General features: G+C 41.3%; 1 protein-coding gene across 4 annotated transcripts; it reads right to left on the minus strand.

The window, feature by feature from the left end:
* Positions 1-43: 43 nt before the first annotated feature.
* LOC106568164 (G-protein coupled receptor-associated protein LMBRD2B) lies at positions 44-23,263 on the minus strand. 4 transcript variants are annotated; one of them, XM_014138249.3, is made up of 18 exons: positions 23,143-23,263; positions 17,501-17,718; positions 16,838-16,953; positions 15,549-15,647; positions 15,160-15,327; positions 14,755-14,965; positions 14,560-14,634; positions 12,642-12,755; positions 10,253-10,436; positions 9,689-9,870; positions 9,340-9,473; positions 7,167-7,272; positions 6,979-7,076; positions 4,999-5,102; positions 4,860-4,906; positions 4,620-4,749; positions 4,248-4,374; positions 44-4,104 (listed from the first exon to the last, which is right to left on the minus strand). In XM_014138249.3, the coding sequence occupies exons 2-18, from the start codon at positions 17,672-17,674 to the stop codon at positions 4,041-4,043; spliced, it is 2,133 nt and encodes a 710-aa protein (XP_013993724.1). In that variant the 5' UTR covers positions 17,675-17,718; positions 23,143-23,263; the 3' UTR covers positions 44-4,040. The 4 variants fall into 4 exon arrangements, with proteins under 4 accessions (XP_013993724.1, XP_013993725.1, XP_013993723.1 ...); XM_014138250.3 differs by lacking the exon at positions 23,143-23,263 and adding an exon at positions 19,433-23,136; XM_014138248.3 differs by lacking the exon at positions 23,143-23,263 and adding an exon at positions 19,111-23,135.
* Between the last annotated feature and the right edge of the window lie 113 nt (positions 23,264-23,376).

A 23,376-nucleotide genomic window follows, 5' to 3' on the forward strand; every position in this document is an offset into this window, starting at 1 on the left:
TACTTTGCCAGTCCTCTCCACAAAATATGAGCCGAATACATAATTTAACGATGCTTTAGTTTATTTCTTTGCACAACAGTGGTATAATACATGCTATTTTAGTCTAAATACTACATTTAAAAAAAACGAGGACCAACACCAGGGTTTAATCAATTATAACATTCCAGCATCAGAGTACATGTGCAGGGAAAAATTCCACCAAAATCAGTGTGAGGTTACCTATCAACATTATATACACAAAAGTATCTGGACACCCCTTCAAATTAGTGGATTCGTATATTTCAGCCACGCCCATTGCTGACAGGCTATAAAATCAAGCACACAGCCATGCAATCTCAATAGACAAATATTGGCAGTAGAATGGCCTTACTGAAGAGCTCAGTGACTTTCAACGTGGCACAGTCATAGGATGCCACCATTCCAACAAGTCAGTTTGTCAAATTTCTGCCCTGGTCAACTGTAAGTGCTGTTATTGTTAAGTGGAAACATCTAGGAGTAACAACGCAATGTTATAGGCCATACAAGCTCACAGAAAGGGACCGCCGAGTGCTGAAGTACGAAAAGAAATGGTGTCCTCTGTTGCAACAGTCACTACCAAGTTCCAAACTGCCTCTGGAAGCAACGTCAGCACAATAACTGTTCGTCAGGAGCTTCATGAAATGGGTTTTCATGGCAGAGCAGCTGCACACAAGCCTAAGATCACCATGTGCAATGCTAAGCATTGGCTGGAGAGGTGTAAAGATCACCATTGGAGTCTGGAGCAGTGGAAAGAAATGGTTTGTCGAGATCAGTGTGGAGGAACTTGACTGGCCTACACAGAGCTCTGACCTCAACCCCATCAAACACCTTTGAGATGAATTGGAACGCTGACTGCGAGACAGGCCTAATCACCCAACATCAGTGTCTGACCTCACTCATGCTCGTGACTGAACGGCAGCAATGTTCCAACCAGTGGTGGAAAAAGTACCCAATTACCATACTTGAGTAAAAGTAAAGATACCTTAATAGAAAATGACAAGTAAAAGTCACCCAGTAAAATACTACTTGAGTAAGTCTAAAAGTACTTGGTTTTAAATATACTTAAGTATCAAAAGTAAAAATAAGTGTAAATCATTTCAAATTGCTAATATTAAGCAAACCAGATGGCACAATTATTGTTTTTTTAAATTTCCAGATAGCCAGGGGCACAGTACAATATGCAGACATAATTTACAAACAAAGCATGTGTGTTTAGCGAGTCCGCCAGATAAGAGGCAGTATGGATGACCAGGGATGTTCTATTGCTACGTGTGTGAATTGGACCATGCTCCTGTCCTGCTAAGCATTCAAAATGTAACGAGTACTTTTGGGTGTCAGGGAAAATGTATGGAGTAAAAAGTACATTATTTTCTGTAGTGAAGTAAAAGTTGTCAAAAATATAAATAGTGAAGTACAGATACCCCAAAAAACAACTTAAGTAAAAATACTTGAAAGTACTTTACACCACTGGTTCCAACATCTAGTGGAAAGCCTTCCAAGAAGAGTGGAAGCCGCACAGGGGGAGGGGACGACTAACTCCATATTAATGCCCATGATTTTGAAATTAGATGTTTGACGAACAGGTTTCCACATACACTACATGACCAAAAGTATCACACTAACACTACACGTCTGTATAATTCATTAGGAACTTTACTTTAAAGATGCAGTCCAGGATCTTAAGCACAACCAATTTTAACATATTGTATTCATAACATATAGAAATTACAACAAAAAATACAAAATCAGAATGTAACAACATACAAAATGGATGACATAGTACAAAATTGGATGACGTAGTACAAAAACTGGGACCTGTTTTAGCTTGGGAGAACCACTTTCAAAACTAATGGCTGAAATTATACAAAAGTTGGGGAGCATCAATTTAATTCATTTCTTACTTTTACCAAAAGAGATTGTAAGGAGTTCAATGGGCATCTAACCTGACAAGACCATTTTTTAGCCCATGGTTACCAGTGACCTTAACAGATGCAGTTAAATTAATTTAGAATAAATAGCGTGTTGTACGTGTGTTGACCTTTGTCTGCTAGATTAATAGAACCATATAATACAATTTGAAATAAGAGGGCATCATTAACAAATACATTGAGAGACGGGGGACTGGTTAAATCTAAAATATTATTTATGACAGATTACAATTTAACACGATTTTATAATAATTGTCCAACTCCTTCAAAATGGTGAATACCATGCATTTAACATGCATGCTTCTGACTGTGTGTGTTTTTACCTGAATTCCTCATCCAACCAAGCTCATACAGTTACAGTAGTTGTTTGAAGTTGACACAATATGAAGTCATATTTCTAGGACAATGTATTTCAGTGGCACAATGACCTGTTGCTTCGCAGTACCTTCCAGCAAGACATCTTGAACAAGGTAAGAATAAATATTTAAATGCAATACATTTAAAAAGTTCACATTTCTTTTTGATTGATCCAAGTAATTAAACCAAAAATAATGAAATCATAACTAGAAAAAATATGCCTTTGCCATTTTTGTAATACAGTCAAATAAACAAAACAATATGGCACAATGATATCCCAAAAAGACTTCAGTAGATCATTTAACACCTAAAATTCAAATAGTTTCACAATAAATAAGGCGTTACTTATGTCAAGCAGTTAATCGCTAATGACACAATATAGAACATTACCTTTAAACAGGCCTTTCAACAGAATCCACAAAAACTATTTTCAAACAAACTTAAGGTCATTTTCACACTCGGAATAGAACAGAGAATATATCACAATTAAGAGCAATGGTAAATCTTTTTTTAGTATCAGCTGTGTCAGTTGACCTCCATCAATTTCACCAACATTTCGAGCATTATAAACCAAATTCCAACTTGAGATCCGATTTGCACAAATCTCACATCAATTCAAGTGAACGATAAGAACAAATACTGTACCTCAGGGCAGGATCTATGGGCAGTACAAACACTGTGATAATTCAGTTAACTCAGTGTGGGCTGGATCACATAGATTGCACATTAAATAGAGGACTATAGGTCTAAATACGGTACACTCAGTTTCTATGGTAGCAGCAAACAGACCTAAGCAACTGTCCTTCCGTCCATATACCAGAATAATACAAGACTGGCAACACAAGACTAAAACATTTTTTTATACCTTTATTTAACTAGGCAGGTCAGTTAAGAACAAATTCTTATTTTCAATGACGGCCTAGGAACAGTGGGTTAACTGCCTTGTTCAGGGGCAGAACGACAGATTTTTACCTTGTCAACTCGGGGATTCGATCTTGTAACCTTTCGGTTACTAGTCCAACGCTCTAACCACTAGGCTACCTGCCACTCCAATTTTTATTTTTATATTTTTTTAACCTTTGTTTTGTTGAAAAATTGAAACAGTGATAATTTTTTCCACCATTTCTATTTTGCTGACACTTAAATAAGTAGAAAGTTAGTAACTTTTCGGGGGTTAAATACAACTTCATACATTTTAAATAAGTCTTCCTCCAAAAATATCCTTCAATTAGTAGTGATTACTTATCTTCTCATCAAAATGATGAACAATGTAATCAGCCCATCAACCAGATTTTTGAGGTAAGACACACTTTATACACCCATTGTAAAGATAACAGGGGATACCACAGGAAGAGGACCTTGAACGGAAATTCATGCATAAGTAACAACAGAAATGACGAAGTGGTTTAACGGATGAGAAAAGGTGATGAGCCCAAATGGGGTACGGATCTACATTCATGACATGCTGCACAGGGGAGGACAGCTATCAGTCTAATGGGGAAGTGTATGTCAACAGCCACTGGAGTGTTCTGACAGAAGACAAGCTATTGGAGACAAGGAGCAGCAGATACATCATGCCAACAGTGGAGTGGAAGATAAGAGGTTGTGCTACATTCACAGAGCCTGAGAGTCTCTCTCCTTCGTATTGTCTTCCCTGCAAGGTGGATTAGTGGAGGATGAAAATTAATGTGCAATATTTAGCTTTCCTGTTCCTTCGACTCTCCCTCGCTACTCTTCTCAAACATCATCAAAGATTCTGCTCCGTGACGAGGACATGGACAGGTACCTGCCTGGTACATGCCTGCAAAATGGAGAGGCACAGTACACATATATGTTTAACAGCACACACTTTGTGTTATTTGCTTACAGGTATCAGCCACAGCAGAGCAGAAAGTGAAACTAACACACTTATTTAGATAAAGTGGGGAGTAGAGGACCTCTTACCTGGTGGAGTCTGCTTCAAGAGGGTCGTCTGAAAGAGTCTCTGCATTGAAGTCCAAAGGCTCTGCGTCCTCGAGAAGTTCTATAGAATCTCTCTCTGTTCCTCTGCCAGTCCGAGAGTACTTCGCCTCTGTTGAAGAAAAAACAATGATCAATACCAATGCCTTCCGCAGTTCAATTCAGATACATGTAATAAGGGACTTTTTATTTTATTAAGTTGGGGTGTATCCTTCGTGTCATCAAGAAAAGCCATGACTCCACAAGAGCAAACAAAACATTGATTCATTGTATAACAAAAGCAATGAGTAAAATCTAGCTTAAGTGTAGAAAACAAGCACAATGTAATGCAAGTAGGTTTTGCGACCAATCACTTACGTCTGTTAGGGTTAGTGTTAGGGATAGGTACAGTATCAGAGTAGTTGGTCTCCGTCATTTCTGCGGCTTCATTTCTATTCCTGTTACTGGCGGTGTCTTCCCGAGTGTTACCATAACGCTCCTTCCACTCCTAGAACACAGGCACAAGCCTGACGTTAACGCCTTGATCCGTTACTCTGCAAAAATAACAACCAACACACATACTAAAAAGGGCATGGAAAACTTTATCTAGGGACTCACCCTTCGCCGGTTCTCTCCATCCTCTGTCCTTTGGCGCTTTCTTTTCTCTGTCAGAAACACAGAAATCAGTGGTTTGAGTTGACAACACAAACTTTTTCCACTGTCAAATGGTTTTCATTCAGATCAAGTGGGAACAAACCTCGTCGAATGAGCTCCTTGCCCTCATCAATCAGGTCAGAGGTCATTTCATTGTCTCCCACGAACTGCTGAAAGCCCAGGAGGTTCAGACAGCGGGTACCCAGGCTAAAGGATTCATACAGAATCAGTGATGATCTGCCATAAAATCAATACTTGTTCTTGCACAGTATGTATGCATTTGTATTTATTATGGATCCCCATTAGTTCCTGCCAAAGCTGCAGCTACTCTTCCTGGGGTCCAGCAAAATGAAGGCAGTTTATACTATTTTAAAAACATTACAATACATTCACAACACACTGTGTGCCCTCAGGCCCCTACTCCACCACTACCACATATCTACAGTACTAAATCCATGTGTATGTATAGTGCGTATGTTAATCGTGTGTGTGTGTGTGGTGTCTGTGCCAATGTTTGTGTTGCTTCACAGTCCCCGCTGTTCCATAAGGTGTTTTTTTAATCCGTTTAATTTTTTTTTTTTTAAATATAATTTTACTGCTGGCATGAGTTACTTGATGTGGAATAGAGTTCCATGTAGTCATGGCTCTATGTAGTACTGTGTGCCTCCCATAGTCTGTTCTGGACTTGGGGACTGTGAAGTGACCACTTGTGGCATGTCTTTTGGGGTATGTATAGGTGTCCGAGCTGTGTGCCAGTAGTTTAGACAGACAGCTCGGTGCATTCAACATGTCAATACCTCTTATACCGTAATTTCCGGACTATTGAGCGCACCTGAATATAAGCCGCACCCACTGAATTAAAAAATATATATTATTTTGAACATAAATAAGCCGTACATGTCTATAAGCCGCAGGTGCCTACCGGTACATTGAAACAAATGAACTTTACACAGGCTTTAACGAAACACGGCTTGTAAAAAAAAAAAAAAAAGTGCAGTAAGCTTTAGTTGTCTTTTTGCACTGAGTCAATTCCTCACGCTGCTGTTTCCAACGTCTTATCATCGACTCATTAAGACCAAGCTCCCGTGCAGCAGCTCTATTGCCTTTTCCAACAGCCAGATCAATCGCCTTCAACTTGAAAGCTGCATCATATGCATTTCTCCGTGTCTTTGCCATGATGAGGGTGACAAAATGACTACCGTAATCAGAATGATGGGAAGTTTGAGAGCGCTCGATTTAATCTAAACAGTAAACAAAAAAGTTGTTTGACCTTAACCCGTTCGGCAATTTCATTGGTCTAATGAAAGCTTCATGCGCCAAAAAACGAAGCACGTCACAGAATGTGTTTTTTTGGAGAAAAAAAATGTGAAAGCGGGAAAAATCCATATATTAGCCGCGCCATTGTTTAAGCCGCGAGGTTCAAAGCGTGGGAAAAAAGTTGCGGCTTATAGTCCGGAAATTAAGGTAAATAAAAGTAGTGATTATGTCAATCTCTCCTCCACGTTCAGCCAGGAGAGATTGACATGCATATTATTAATATTAGCTCTCTGTGTACATCCAAGGGCCTGCCGTGCTGCCCTGTTCTGAGCCAATTGGAATTTTCCTTAGTCTTTTTTGGGGCACCTGACCACATGATTGAACAGTAGTCCAGGTGCGACAAAACTAGGGCCTGTAGGACCTGCCTTGTAGATAGTGTTGTTAAGAAGGCAGAGCATCGCTTTATTATAGACAGACTTCTCCCCATCTTAACTACTACTGCATCAATATGTTTTGACCATGACAGTTTACAACCTAGGGTTACTCCAAGCAGTTTAGTCATCTCAACTTGCTCAATTTCCACATTATTTATTACAAGATTTAGTTGAGGTTTAGGGTATAGTGAGTGTTTTGTTCCAAATACAATGCTTTTAGTTTTAGAAATATTTAGGGCTAACTTATGTATGCTGATAATCCTTTTGGGTCATTGGTGGAGTACTCCTTGTAGAAGAGAAAGTTGATATTCTGTATCGTAGTATTATTGATGTGTTTGTCTACACCACGAATGTACTGTAATCTCATCATCTAAACAGCAGGCTAGACTCACCTGAAGTATGTAGCGATACATAGCAGCAATATAAGCATGGGGTAGTAGATATAGAAGCCATTAGCGATGAACGATAGGACCCTCATAGAACCCATGATCTGCAGAGGAGTGACGTGTTATTTTCCTCATATTGATGATACATCAACGAATATGTTCCATCAGTGTCAGAAGGATGTGCTGTGTCTTACAGAGGTGTAGGCCGTCTGCTCCTTCAATTGGTGGGAGATGGCAGAGTCCATGTGGATCAGACCCAGGAAGTTCAGACACAGAGGAGGGGTCAGACGGCAGAACAGCCTAAAGAGCAACAAGACTACATTAGACATTTAACATTTTTCATGTAACACAAACATATACCTGGTGCAAAGTAAGGACATTGTGAAGTACGGCTGTCCAAATACAGTATAAACTCAGCAAAAAAAAGAAACGTCCTCTCACTGCCAACTGCGTTAATTTTCAGCAAACTTAACATGTGTAAATATTTGAACATAACAAGAGTCAACAACAGACATAAACTGAACAAGTTCCACAGACATGTGACAAACAGAAATGGAATAATGTGTCCCTGAACAAAGGGAGGGTCAAAATCAAAAGTAACAGTCAGTATCTGGTGTGGCCACCAGCTGCATTAAGTACTGCAGTGCATCTCCTGCTCATGGACTGCACCAGATTTGCCAGTTGTTGTTATGTGATGTTACCCCACTCTTCCACCAAGGCACCTGCAAGTTCCCAGACATTTCTGGGGGGGGGGGAAATGGTCCTAGCCCTCACCCTCTGATCCAACAGGTCCCAGACGTGCTCAATGGGATTGAGATCCGGGCTCTTCGCTGGCCATGGCAGAACACTGACATTCCTGTCTTGCAGGAAATCACACACAGAACGAGCAGTATGGCTGGTGGCATTGTCATGCTGGAGGGTCATGTAAAGATGAGCCTGCAGGAAGGGTACCGTATGAGGGAGGAGGATGTCTTCCCTGTAACGCACAGCGTTGAGATTGCCTGCAATGACAACAAGCGCAGTCTGATGATGCTGTGACACACCACCCCAGACCATGACGGACCCTCCACCTCAATCCCGCTCCAGAGTATAGGCCTCGGTGTAATGCTCATTCCTTCGACGATAAACGCAAATCCGACCATCACCCCTGGTGAGACAAAACTGCGACTCATCAGTGAAGAGCACTTTTTGCCAGTCCTGTCTGGTCCAGCAACGGTGGGTTTGTGCCCATAGGCGACGTTGTTGCCGGTGATGTCTGGTGAGGACCTGCCTTACAACAGCCCTACAAGCCCTCAGTCCAGCCTCTCTCAGCCTATTGTGGACAGTCTGAGCACTGATGGAGGGATTGTGCGTTCCTGGTGTAACTCGGGCAGTTGTTGTTGCCATTCTCTAACTGTCCCACAGGTGTGATGTTCGGATGTACCGATCCTGTGCAGGTGTTGTTACACGTGGTCTGCCACTGCGAGGACGATCAGCTGTCCATCCTGTCTCCCTGTAGCGCTGTCTTATGCGTCTCACAGTACGGACATTGCAATTCATTGCCCTGGCCACATCTGCAGTCCTCATGCCTCCTTGCAGCATGCCTAAGGCACATTCATGCAGATGAGCCGGGCATCTTTCTTTTGGTGCTTTTCGGAGTCAGTAGAAAGGCCTCTTTAGTGTCCTAAGTTTTCATAACTGTGACCTTAATTGCCTACCGTCTGTAAGCTGTTAGTGTCTTAACGACCGTTCCACAGGTGCACGTTCAGTATTTCAACCCTTTACAATGAAGATCTGTGAAGTTATTTGGATTTTTACAATTCATCTTTGAATGACAGGGTCCTGAAAAAGGGACGTTTCCTTTTTTGCTGAGTTTAGTTCTGTCCACACAAATACAGCCAAACTAAAAATACACACCACTTTCTGAATGTCAATTTCCTCAATTTTCACCATATACATCATTTCGACAGACGTTTTGTCTCTTTGATACTTAGCTAATCATGGTTAAACCAGAACTAAAGTCTCACGTAATTGGTCAGCTGCTCAATTAAGTTCTGGGTCCATACGTGTTAAGAGAAGAGATGAAAGAACGAGGAGCAGAACGGGGAGCTCCACACACTCTTTGAAAGTTACGGGCCGAATGTCCCCCCCCTCGAAATTCGAAAGACGCAAACACCTATGAAATCGTGATTTGTCCAAATAACCAGCAACGAAAAACCCAAACACAGGAAATACTACTACTTGTAATCCCACACATCCCATTCCTTCCCGACAGATTCGACAGTACCAGTTATGTTTAAATAGATCTGTTTACGAGATCAATACTTAGCTAATGCTGTCTAATCAGAACCACATTCCTCTCCTCACATCGCTCTACCACCCACTCACATGCCACTGAACTGCAGGCTGTAGGCGTCAGTCTGGTGGTGTGAGGCCAGGTAGTAGTAGTTGAACACTCGGATCCGGAACACAGTGGAGTAAACGCAGGTACACAGGAAGAAGATGGTGATGAAGCACGCCATCTAGCGGACAAAACAATAACCTTTATGTGAGAGACCCGACAACCTCTAATTGAATTATGCATACACAACAGAAACCCACTGGATGTTGATATGATCAGACAACAATGTTTTTGGGAGCATGTAGAGTGTGTTCAACTTTCTTTCTATACAGATATTACCAGATACCGGTGTACTACTGTACTAATTGGTGTAATTGCTTTCCTTTGGCGTCTCACCTCGATGTACAAGTAGTTGTAGTCTCTCTCAGCGAGCTGGATGAAGACAGCGAAGAGTGAGAGGACGGGCCGGGTGCTGAAGAAGGTGCACTCAGACCACACCACACCCACAGAGAACAGAGACAGCAACACAGCCAGCAGCCGGTAGAACCACTGTCTCAGCAGGCACTCCCAGTACCACTCTGGAGAAGAACAACATAAACACATAAATCTCTCCAAGGATCTTAGAAATTGAGTAAAATTCCAAGTGAGGAGAGGAATGGAAGACTGTAAGGCTGTGACAATACCAGTATGGGAATCATTTTGTCTATGGTAAAAATGAAAACACGACGTAGACTAAACTCTTCGGTCCTTTAAAAACCTGCTGTATGTAAAATATGTTGCGCTATTGCTTGGAAAATAAATAAGTGTGATTCTAGATGACAACATAATGATGAGGTTTACAACATTAGGGCTGTTTTTCTAAAGAAGTTCAACCTGCTTCGTGCTATGTTTGTAGGTGTGAGTGAACCCTCAGTTGTAGAGTTGACCCAGGTGTGAACTGTGAGGATCTGTGTGACCCACCTACAGTAGGAGTGTATAAGTATGGGCTGAGCCAGCTAGTTGGTTCTGTGGAGGGGAAGCTGTGAACAAACTGGTGGGCTGAGCTGGTCTCATTCTTGGCCACGTCCTCCAGGTGCATAGCCTGCTGCAGGAGGATCTGCCACTGGACATGGGTCCTGTTGTGCCTCTGCACTGCGTAGATCACCTGACCATTCACAAAAGAACCACATCCTCAAACTAGGGTTTAGAGTAAATTTGTATTTAACTAGGCAAGTCAGTTAAGAACAAGTTCTTATTTACAATGAGGGCCTACACCGGCCAAACCCGGACGACGCTGGGCCAATTGTGCGCCGCCCTATGGGACTACCAATCACGGCCGGTTGTGATACAGCCTGGATTCGAACCAGGGTATCTGTAGTGACAACTCTAGCACTGAGATGCAGTGTCTTACACCGCTGAGCCACTCGGAATCCCCATAAATCCATTTGAATTTAATCACTGACAGCATCCCTTTAGATTTATTTAAAAAAAAATGTTTCTGTGCTTCCAACTTTGTGCCAAAGCATTTAGGAGATCGAGGTGCTTAAAGTTAACCCATTTCGCATACCCAACCATACGACATCCATGTCTTCATCACTGGAAAAGATAAATGGTTGAGTTTGATATAATTTAAAAGCTTACAAACAGGGTTGTCAAACCATTTTATAATTTCTTGAAAACAATGTTTTTTTATACAAATTATGACATTATTTTACATTTAACCTTTAATCTAAAAATGTGTAAACTCCCATTTTTTTCATATTCCCATTTGTTGTATCTTAGACCCTACTTTACATCAGCTGTGGTTTTTGAGTTGTGCCTGCCATCGGCTGTCATTTCAATCATAGAAAAATAATTCCTAGAATGGACTTATCCCTTTAGAACACTGCAATTTAGCTGGTACACCATTGAAATTTAAATTATAACTTTTAATTACTACCACAAAGAAGGCTGCCAGTCCACCCACCATCTGTCAACTTAAATCATCATCATGTCTATTCTATATTTAAATACGTTTCCTATGGAGGATTGACTGTATAATTTAAAGTCAACATTCTCTTAGTTTAGACCTCCAACCATCTTTGTGGTACACTTTGAAAGTTTAAATTTAAAACGTCATTCCTACACTACATGACCAAAAGTAGGTGGACACCTGTTTGTCGAACATCTCATTTCAAAATCACGGGCATTAATATACAGTTGGTCCCCCCTTCGTTGCTATAACAGCCTCCACTCTTCTGGGAAAGCTTTACACGAGATGTTGGGACATTGTTGCGGGGACTTACTTCCATTTAGCCACAAGAGCATTAGCGCGGTCGGGCACTGATGTTAAGCCAGGATCGAAGTCGGTGTTCCAATTCATCCAAAAGGTGTTCTGAGCAGGCCAGTCATGTTCTTCCACACCGATCGACAAACAATTTCTGTATGGACCTCGCTTTGTGCACAGGGGCATTGTCATGCAGAAAACAGGAAAGGGCCTTCCTCAAACTGTTGCCACAAAGTTGGAAGCGCAGAAACGTCTAGAATGTCATTGTATGCTGTAGCTTTACGATTTCCCTTCACTGGAAAATCTGTCCCAGACAATTATTCCTCCTCCACCAAACTTTACAGTTTGCACTATGCATTGGGGCAGGTAGAGTTCTCCTGGCATCCACCAAACCCAGATTCGTCTGTCGGACTGCCAGATGGTGAAGCAGGAGTCATCACTCCAGAGAGTCCAATGGTGGCGAGCTTTACACCACTCCAGCAAACGCTTGGCATTGCGCATCGTGATCTTAGGCTTATATGTGGGTGCTCGGCCATGGAAACCCATTTCATGAAGCTCCTGACGAACAGTTATTGTGCTGACATGGTTCCAGATGCAGTTTGTAACTCAGTAGTGGGTGTTTACGCTCTTTGCGCTTCAGCAGTACCGTTCTTGCTCCTAGATGTTTCCACTTCACAATAACAGCACTTAGTAGACCGGGGCAAGTCTCGCAGGGCAGAAATTGGATGTATTGACTTGTTGGAAAGGTGGCATCCTATGACAGTGCCACGTTGAAAGTCACTGAGCTCTTCAGTAAGGACATTCTACTGCCAATGATTGTCTATGGAGATTGCATGGATGTGCTCCATTTTATAGACCTGTAGCAACGGGTGTGTCTGAAATAGCCGAATCCACTCATTTTAAGGAGTGCCCACATGCTGTATATTTAGTGTATGTATGGAAGGTTTCATTGAAATCAAAAGGGGTGTTGTCAAAAAGTGACTGAACTCAAATGGATTGACCCTTTATAGAAGTCTGGATATAGTCAGCAATATGAATAAAGAACACAAAATCGCAAAATAAAACTGTTGACTAGCTAATAATGTGTACATTTCTTAAATGTACCTGTTTGTGAAGCTTCACCAGGTTCTTCTCACTAGGATAGGTGTTCTGTTTGTCATCAAAGTCCTCGTAGTCGTCCATGTTTCTGCCCATCTTCTCCTGGTACTCCACAGGGCACTGAGAGAGAAAACTCTGTTAAGATCATAGAGACAGATACTGTGCCTTCGGAAAGTATTCAGACCCCTTGAATTTTTCCACATTTTGTTAAGAATTACAGCCTCATTCTAAAATGGATTGTTTTTTAAAATCTCTCAGCAATCTACACACAAGACACTATAATTACAAAGAGAAAAAAAGGTTTAGACATTTTTGTTAATTTATTAAAAATAAGATACGTTTTTATTTTTTATTTACATAAGTATTCAGACCCTTTGCTATGAGACTTGAAATTGACCTCAGGTGCATCCTGTTTCCATTGATCATCCTTGAGATGTTTCTACAACTTGACTGGAGTCCACCTGGGATAAATTCAATTGATCGGACATGAGTTGGAAAGGCACACACCTGTCCATATATAGCTCCCACAGTTGACAGTGCATGTCAGATCAAAAACTAAGCCATGGAGTTGAAGGAATTTTCTGTAGAGCTCAGAGACAGGATTGTGTCGAGGCACAGATCTGGGGAAGGGTACCAAAAAATAAAGAATTTTCTTCCTAGAGCTGGCCGCCCAGCCAAATGAAGCAATCGGGGGAGAAAGGCCTTGGTTAGGGAGGTGACCAAGAACCCAATGGTCACTCTGACAGAGCTCTAGAGTTCCTCTGCGGAGATGGGAGAACTTTCCAGAAGGACAAGCCTGTCTGTAGCGCTCCACCAATCAGGCCTTTATGGTAGAGTGGCCAGACGGAAGCCCCTCCTCAGTAAAAGGAACATGACAGCCCACTTGGAGTTTGCCAAAAGGCACCTAAAGACTCTCAGACCATGAGAAACAAGATTCTCTGGTCTGATGAATCCAAGATTGAACTATTTGGCCTGAATGCCAAGCGTCACGTCTGGAGAAAACCTGGCACCATCCCTACGGTGAAGCATGGTGGTGGCAGCATCATGCTGTGGGTTTGTTTTTCAGAGGAAGGATGAAGGGAAAGATGAACGGAGCAAAGTACAGAGAATCCTTGATGAAAACCTGCTCAGGACCTCAGACTGGGGTGAAGGTTCACCTTCCAACAGGACAACGACTCTAAGCACAAAGCCAAGACAATGCAGAAGTGGCTTCGGGACAAGTCTCTGAATGCCCTTGAGTGGCCCAGCCAGAGCCTGGACTTGAACCTGATCGAACATCTCTGGAGAGACCTGAAAATAGCTGTGCAGCAACGCTCCCCATCTAACCTGGCAGAGCTTGATAGGATCTGCAGAGAAGAATAGAAGAAAGTCCCCAAATACATATGTGCCAAGCTTGTAGCGTCATACTCAAGACTTGAGGCTGTAATTGCTGCCAAAGGTGCTTCAACAAAGTACTGAGTAAAGGGTCTGAATACTTATGTCAATGTGATAGTTTTAAAAAATCATAAATGAACAAAAATGGCTAAAAACCTGGTTTTGCTTTGTCATTACAGGGTATTGTATAGAGATTGATGAGGGGGATAAAAAAAACAATTCAATCAATTAAAGAATAAGGCTGTAATGTAACAAAATGTGTAAAAAGTCAAGGGGTCTGAATACTTTCCAAAGGCACTGTAGAGTATTCCAGTGCCCCATAATGGGACAGATGCAATGATGCGACCTCTATCTAAATTTATGGTTAGGATCAAGAAAGGCACTGGACTTTCTCAGGCCACTTCACATTCCTCACTCGTTTAATCCTCACTTTAAGCACATAGAGTGCACACATCTCATTCAATAACATTGTGGGGTTGGGCTCCACATTCTTTACTGAGAATATGTCATTGTTTCTTTGTTTGAAGCTTTGTCCTTCTTTAAATCTTGCCTTTCTAAGAATAGTATCGATGTACTTCCTCAGTGGGTGGTTATACTTGATGGATTCTTGGACTTTTCTCACTTCCTAAAACAGATCAACAGCAAATAGAGAAAGACATCAATTAAACACAATTCAACTCAGTTTCTAAGAAACAGACCGCTATAATGTTTAAATGTTGTAGTCAGAGCAGGAACCATTCCCTACCTCCATGACATCCTCTAGATTCTCTTCTGCATCAGCCTTCTCTGTCATCAGCTTGGCTGCCTTGAAGTAGGTCTTGATGAGCAGGTGTCCCTGCCGCGAGGCGTTCCAATACGAGCGCGGAATCTCTACTAGGCCATAACCTAGCAACAGCACCAGCAGGAACAGGCCCCAGGTGTTGGCTGCAGTGATGCCTATTGTCTGGAGCTCATACCTGAGAGAGACAAAGGGACAGACCAAACCAGATTTAAGTGAGACAAAGACATACATGGTTCCTTTTAATTACCTTTCTATATTAGTACTGTGTTGTATAGAGTACAATGAGGTGAAATGCGGAATGGTCACTTTTTTTTTGTAGTCAACAGCACACTTTCCAAGTCTAATTTGTCCATGTTGCTGTGCACTCACCAGGAGAGGTGCCACTGAGGGTGAACGGCCACGTAGATAAGCAGCGATCCGAAGATGAGCAGGTATGTCCCGTAATAAATGGCGTTCTCTATCAGTGCCGTCTTTATTTTCCCAGTGATGGAGAAGCCCCCCGAGCGTGCATAGGATTGCATGAAGGGCAGCAGCAGCCTGCAAAGCCAACAAGATCTGGATTAAGGCAGCTGTAGAGCCTTTTTGGTGTATTTTAAGACAACATTTCTAGTACGGACAGAGGCAGATAGTTGACTTAGTAAGGAAGGTCTGTCTGTCTCTTAGTAAATCAGTCAAAATGAACAAACTTAGAGACCAGTTCTGATCAGTAGTGTTTCCAGTACAATTAAATACAAGGCCAAACAGTGTCAAGCACTCACCACGTGAGACACTGAGAGGTCCAGTAAACAACCCTCCAGAACACAGGCATGATTCCATCCGGAATGTAGCTCCACGGCTTGTAACACACCTTTGGAACACTGTCATGGAAAACATACAAACAAACAGTGTTGATATGCAGTTAGCAAAGTCTGGAAACACTGAAGAAATGAACATCTGGAGGGGAATACAAAACCTACTGCCTACTACTATACTGATGGTGACCCATTTAGGAGGAATCAACAAAAAAATAGATACTGGAGCAAAGCACATAAACGTTGATCTTCATTGTCAAACAATGAAACTCCAATGTTTGCCTTGTATAGAGTATTAGGATAATATGTCAGACTGTCTGGGAGAAAACACTGTACATAATGACAGTCAAGCAAAACTACACTGGAAAAAATATATAAATGCAACATGTAAATACCACAGTAAATGTCAATACTACAGATGTCTCAAGTTGAGGGAGCGTGCAATTGGCATACTGACGCAGGAATGTCCACCAGAGCTGTTGCCAGGGAATTTAATGTTCATTTCTCTACCATAAGCCTCCTCCAACTTCGTTTTAGAGAATTTAGCAGTTAGTCCAATCGGCCTCAACCACAGACAACGTGTATGGCGTCGTGTAGGCGTGCGGTTTGCTGATGTGTTGTGAACAGAGTACACCATGGTGGTGGTGGGGTTATGGTATGGGCAGGCATAAGCTACGGACAACGAACACAATTGCATTTTATCGATGGCCATTTGAATGCACAAAAATACTGTGATGAGATCCTGATGCTCATTGTGTGACCAACATATGCATATCTGTATTCCCAGTCGTGAAATCCATAGATTAGGGCCTAATGAATTTATTTAAATTCACTGATTTCCTTATATGAACTGTAACTCAGTAAAATTGTTGCATTTAGATTTCTGTTCAGTATAAAAAGGACCCAATGTACTTGACATTTCACGATGGGAAGAGAGTGGACTTTTAGCTGTTGCAAATGAATGTGTGACAGCAGATAAACAAAATCTGCCTGGTAATCCCATTTAGATCAGCTTGTGCAAAACCGTTTTGAGAAGACAGCTAAAACACAGTCTCATGTTTTGAATTACAGCAATGGTTCCTGCCTTATGCTTTCTGTCTAGGACCCTCTTCCCTGGTCTTTGGTAACTACTGTACATGCTAGTGTTTTGTTCAACCAAATCCTGACCTCTGACCTGTCATGTCATTACCCTGAGTGCTGAACCTAATCCTATGACACATAAACATACGATGAGACCCTAGGGCTTAGGCACTAACCTTTTAGTGGGTGTGGCCGTAGTGGAGTTTCCTGCAGTTTGATTGGATATCAGCGGGGTCACCGGGGATACGGAGGCATGTTCTTCATGATCAATCTTACACTGCTTGTAGATTGTCTGAAAGGTCCAAACAAACACACAGACAAAGGAAGATAAGGCCCTAAAAATTGTTAAAGACTCCAGCCACCAACGTCATAGACTGTTCTCTCTGTTACCGCATGGCAAGCAGTACAGATGCATCAAGTCTAGAACCAACAGGAACCTGAACAGCTTCTATCCCCAATCCATAAAACTGCTAAATGGTTTAGTTAAATAGTTAACTAAATAGCTACCCATACTATCGGCATTGACCCTTTTTGCGACTTGGTACTAGTACCTTGTGTATATAGCCAAGTTATCATTACTCATTGTGTTTCTATTATTTCTCTATTTTCTTTCTCTCTGCATTGTTGGGAAGGGCCCGTAAGTAAGAATTTCACTGTTAGTCCATACCTGTTGTTTACGAAGCATGTGACAAATAAAATTGTATTTGATATCAGTAAGGTCTGCAAACACACAGACACACCAAGTTACTGGTCACCATTTTCATCTAAGTTAGGTGTTTCTTGAAAAAGCGAATGGATAAGATGGGGCTTTGGTGGTGAATGAGGGCAATAGTACTAACCGTGCTGATGTCCAGAGGAAGAATGAAGACGATGAGGAAACACAGGTACCAGGCCAGCAAGGTGCCAAACAGCACCATCCTCTGCTGCTTACGGAAGTCTGCATAGCGATGCAGCAGGAACAGAGCCAGGAAGAACACCACCACTATCTCAATGCCCAGCGCAGCCCCACTCATCCTGACTGCCTCTCTTATTGCTCTCGAAACCAGCAACACAGTCACTAAAGAGAGAAATCCTTCAAATAAATCCCAAGACTATTCAATAGATGGGTGTAAAAGAAAAAAATTCACATCACAAGTAATATTGCATGGTCTACACAAATATGTGTATGTACTAAGAGAGACAACAAGTAGCTCTACTTTTGAAAGTTTCAGGCAGAGCATAATTCTCGCTGAGTGACACACTCCCCTCCATCAATTACTTTAGAAAATAATGAACCCATTTTCATTGGCTTCCAAAGACATGAGTAGTCTCCTACAAAAGACCTATTGGTCTGTCCGAGTCTGAAAGGGTCTTTTGTTTTCCTCCTTTAGAGCATGATCAAATGAGAATGGGAATGTTCTGCTCTACATAAAACAAACGTTTACAATAACACAACAAAAGAATGGCATGAATGAATATGATTGTGGTAAAACAATGTCATAATGTAAGCCAATTGGCATTAGCTAGGGACTTGGACTAGACTGTGGCGACCTAAATTCCAGAACTGGACAAGAACCCGACACCCTCAGCACACAGGGGGACAAACACCTACCTGGAGGTGACAGCATTCCCTCCCCCTTATGCCCCCCTAGACAGAACTACGACAACATAACCAACAAAAACTGGTCACACCTCCTGCAGCTCTGTCAGACGCTGGGTATGTACATAGTCAATGGTAGGCTTCGAGGGGACTCCTATGGTAGGTACACCTATAGCTCATCTCTTGGCAGTAGTACTACTTTATTACTGACCCTAACCCAGAGTCTCTTAGAACATTCAGTCAGTCCACTGACACCCCTAATAGAGCACAGAAAAAGCACACTATTTGAACAGAGCTTTGCTCAATCATGAGTCATCAAAGCCAAAGAAACTTAATAATATTAAGAAATGCTATAGATGGAAGGAAAACAGTGTGGTAATATGCCAAAAAACAATAAGGTAACCACAAATTCAAACCCTTGACAAATGGTTTGATGAAGAATGCAAAAACCAAAGTAAGAAATTGAGAAACCTATCTAACCAAAAACATAGAAACTAGTGATGCACCGATATCCAATATTTTCCCTGCCAAAAAACCCGATATTTAACATTTTAGCGGCCTTAAGCATTCTAGTCCAGTTAAATAGTTAACACACACACACGCAGCGGTCTAAGGCACTGCATCTCAGTGCAAGAGGCGTCACTACAGTCCCTGGTTCGAATCCAGGCTGTATCACATCCGGCCGTGATTGGGAGTCCCATAGGGCAGCGCACAATTGTCCCAGCGTCATCCGGGTTTGGCCGGTGTAGGCCGTCATTGTAAATAAGAATTTGTTCTTAACTGTCTTTCCTAGTTAAATAAAGGTTACACACACACACACACACACACACTAAAAAAGTAATTTTGTTGGCATCTATTTCTTTCACTTACTTTCTGTGCTGTTTCGTTGTTAATTTGTTCAGTCGTTTCATTCTCAACCATTTCTATGGAACGCCGTTTGTGTCTTTGTGTGTCAAAAAAATATACAATTTAAAAATATTTGGCGTGTCAAATAACACTATTTGAAGTGTCAAATAAGCTTGTTGACCAATCAGGACCTGAATATGACTGCTCTGTCACATAATAATTTAACGGGTTCATACATTTTTTACGTAGTTATTACACATTGATTACACTATGACTTGTATTTCATGTCACAACGATTCATCGATACGTATGCTATGATGCTAGTAAAGTTGTCTCTCGCACTTACAGTATTGGTCATTAAAAAAAAGCTAGCTACCTAGCTAGCTCATGGATGCAAACAATGTTCTTCCCCAAAAAAAACATAGCAAAACGACAATCTGTTTCAGTAGCTTTTGTTAGCTAGATAACTATATAGCTCGGTGTCATCATCTAAAATAACCCTAATTTATAAGACAGTTCTTATTTGACGAATGGTGGTCGGACACGTCCATGTGAAGCCAGCCACAATAAGGATTAGCCACAATAGTGGACTTTGCAGTTAGCCTTCAAAATGAAAGTTTGGCATAATTCTACTATTTATATTCATTTGCATTACTGTCAGTGACAAACTTGTATTTTGAAGGCAACCCGCAAATTCCACTATTGTGCCAAATCCTTATTCTGGCTAGCTTCACAACACATAACCAAGTCCGGTCGAGCCTCACTAGCCAGATGAAGCTAGCTGCCTGCTTATAACGTTAGCTTTGGGCAACAGGGTTAAGTAGTTGGCTAGCTATGTATTTTCATGAACTGAAGTTCAATTTCAATAGTCGAACAACAAGTGGCAACCTAGCTAATACTTACTCACAAGGATTCCTAAATCATTGCTAAGAATAATGAAAATGACTGCAGGTTCTACTGGTCATTGTTTTCAGGCTAGTTGTATTGGTGCTAGCTAGGTACCAAGCTAAAGCTAGCTACCCCAGAAGTTGCGGTCGAACAAAGTATGCTTTATTACCAACGCGGTATTGTAAACACATCATTCGTGGCCGGTGTTTGCTTGTTTGTACAGCTTTGACAGTGCAACTGTATCTTTTTTGACAAGCAAAGACCCAAATCGCGTTCCATAGTATGCATGTTGTGAAGCTAATAGCAGTGACCCTATTACTGTGTAACTCCGGTAGGGCAACATCTGAAAAATAGCGCACTTGGTAGTGTGTACCACTGCTCGACCAGTTGGCGAAAGCCAACATCACCCACGACAGAGAACGGTTGATTGTCAAGGGCAATGAATTCCATTATCTTGGCTTCAATGGATTTTGCCTTTGAATTGTCTCGCTGAAATGTTGTTACTCTTTCAAATGACTGCTCGATCCACACAGCAGACATTGTGGGCTAGTTTAGGAATGCTGTGTTGCACAAAATTTTACGTGCCGTCATACCGTCATGTACCTACGTTATATAAGTATGCACGTCAGCTTTGACATAAGTTTTGCACATCGGGGCGTTAAACTAGACATCTGCCGATACCGATGTTAGCATTTTTAGCTAATATCGGCCAATTCCGATATATCGCGCGTCCCTAATACAGACCCAGAAAAACTATGGCAAATCACTAAAACAAAAAGGAAAAGCACGTCAGAAATCATCTCAATGTAATTGAAGAATCTATATAATCTAACCACTTGGAAAACACTAAACAAAACAGAGATGTATGGATAAACCACTTCTCCAATCTTTTTGGCTCTATAACAAAGAACAAACAGCAAAAACATATGCATGATCAAATACAAATCTTAGAATCACCTATTAAAGACTACCTGAACACACTGGATTCTCCAATTACATTGAAATAACTACAGGACAAAATACAAACCCTCCAAACCAAAAAGACCTGTGGGGTTGATGGTATCCTAAATGAAATTATAAAATACACAGACCACAAATTCCAATTGGCTATACTTAAATTCTTTAACATCATCCTCAGCTCTGTCACCCCAATATTTGGAACCAAGGACTGATCTCCCCAATCCACAAAAGTGGAGACAAATTTGACAACAATAACTACCGGGGGATATGCATCAACAGCAACCTTGGGAAAATGCTCTACATTATCATTAACATCAGACTCATACATTTCCTCAGTGAAAACAATGTACTGAGCAAATGGCAAATTGGCTTTTTACCAAATTACAGTACGGCAGACCACGTATTCACCCATGCTTTGTTGATTTCAAAAAGCTTTCAACTCAATTTGGCATGAGGGTCTGCTATACAAATTGACAGAAAGTGGTGTTGGGGGGGAAAAACATATGCCATCATAAAATCCATGTATACAAACAACAAGTGTATGGTTAAAACATGCAAAAAAACAGACACTTTCACACTTGTTAAACAACAAAAATGAATCTAATTTCACAGGCTAATGCTTCATTTGCCTTGGATGTTTTTACCACGTTTGGGGTCCCGTTGAAATAATACTTAATAGCAGCAAACGACCTATCAGAAATGCTAGCTAGCAAACATAAGTGAACCACGACTCGCACAAGCTATGTGGCTCCTACGTATTCACCATGTACACCCTAATTGACAAACTAAAACGGCTAAAATTGTCAAAAAACACATTTCTTTCCAGTGGGCCAGGGGGGTGAAATAGGGATGCAGCTTTAGCCCCACCCACTTCAACATATATATCAACAAATTGGCGAGGGCACTAGAACAGTCTGCCGCAACTGGCCTTACCCTACTAGAATCTGAAGTCAAATGTCTACTGTTTGCTGATGATCTGGTGCTTCTGTCCACAACCAAGGAGGGCCTACAGCAGCACCTAGAACTTCTACACAGATTCTGTCAGACCTGGGCCCTGACAGTAAATCTCAGTAGGACAAAAATAATGGTGTTACAAAAAAGGTCCAGTTGCCAGGACCACGAATACAAATTCCATCTAGACACCGTTGCCCTATAGTACACAAGTTAAGACTCTGCATGCAGAATTTTGCAAAAATATCCTCAGTGTACAATGTAAAACAACAAATAATGCATGCAGAGCAGAATTAAGCAGATACCTGCTAATGATCAAAATCCAGAAAAGAGCAGTTAAATTCTACAACCACCTAAAAGGAAGCGATTCCCAAACATTCCATAACAAAGCCAGATCTGTCTCTCAAGAGAAGACAGGCAATGTACACACTGCCCACAAAATGAGGTGGAAACTGAGCTGCACTTCATAACCTCCTGCCAAATGTATGACCTTAGAGACACAGATTTCCCTCAGATTACACAGAGCCACAAAGAAATAGAAAACAAATCCAATTTTGATAAACTCCCATATCCACAGTGCAATCACAGCAGCAAGATTTGTGACCTGTTGCTACAAGAAAAGGGCAACCAGTGAAGAACAAACATCATTGTAAATACAACCTATATTTTATTTATGTTTCCTATGTACTTTAACTAATTACACATTATTACAACACTGTATATAGACAATGACATTTGAAATGTCTTTATTATTTTGGAACTTTTGTTTGTGTAATGTTTACTGCAAATTCTTTGTTTTTCTCACATTTGTTTATCTATTTCACTTGCTTTGGCAATGTAAACATATGTTTCCCATGCCAATAAAGCCCCTTAATTTTAAATTGAATTGATATTGAGAGACATATTACCAGTGTAGGGTCATTACAGTAACTAAAGAAATGTAAGCCCATGTAAGAATTCACTCAAGTTAATTGAGCAAAGACAGCGCCACCTTGCTTGCTACGGTAACTCACACAGCGTATTTAGCTGGTATGGTAGTTTAATCAATAGCAAACGAACAAAGACGTTTTCACACTTGTTAAACAACAAAAATTAATCTAATTTCACAGGCTACTGCTTCATTTGCCTTGCCCTTGGATGTTTTACCGCGTTTGGGGCCCCGTCGAAATAATACTTAATAGCAACAAACGACCTATCAGAAATGCTCACTAACATAAGCGACCCGCGCAGTGTTGCTGGTACGCTTAATTATCTCACCATTCGACTGTTAGGGATCCAGCCAAAATCACAGTACCACAGTTATGATATTGTAAAATACAGCTACCGTGTAGCACGGAAGATTTAGCGTCACGTCCTTGGTTCTTCCTGGTTTGCGTAATGGCAGCTGGGGATGATGGGTAGTGTATGCGTTTCTAAAACGTTAGTGTGATCCAGAATCCTTGAGACTTCCCTAGCCTGTTACATTGGCACTTTATCAATAATCAAAGTTCA

The sequence above is a fragment of the Salmo salar genome, chromosome 13 (assembly GCF_965601325.2).
Source record: "Salmo salar chromosome 13, fSalSal1, whole genome shotgun sequence".
NCBI lineage: Eukaryota > Metazoa > Chordata > Actinopteri > Salmoniformes > Salmonidae > Salmo > Salmo salar.

Bases quoted from the DNA above. Each gene is read 5' to 3' on its own strand.
- LOC106568164 (XM_014138248.3), bottom strand. The intron at 9,474-9,688 runs GTGAGACGCCAA...TTTGTCCGCTAG, and splicing joins ACAACTACTTGTACATCGAG to ATGGCGTGCTTCATCACCAT. The intron at 5,103-6,978 runs GTGAGTCTAGCC...TGAATCCTTTAG, and splicing joins TGTATCGCTACATACTTCAG to CCTGGGTACCCGCTGTCTGA.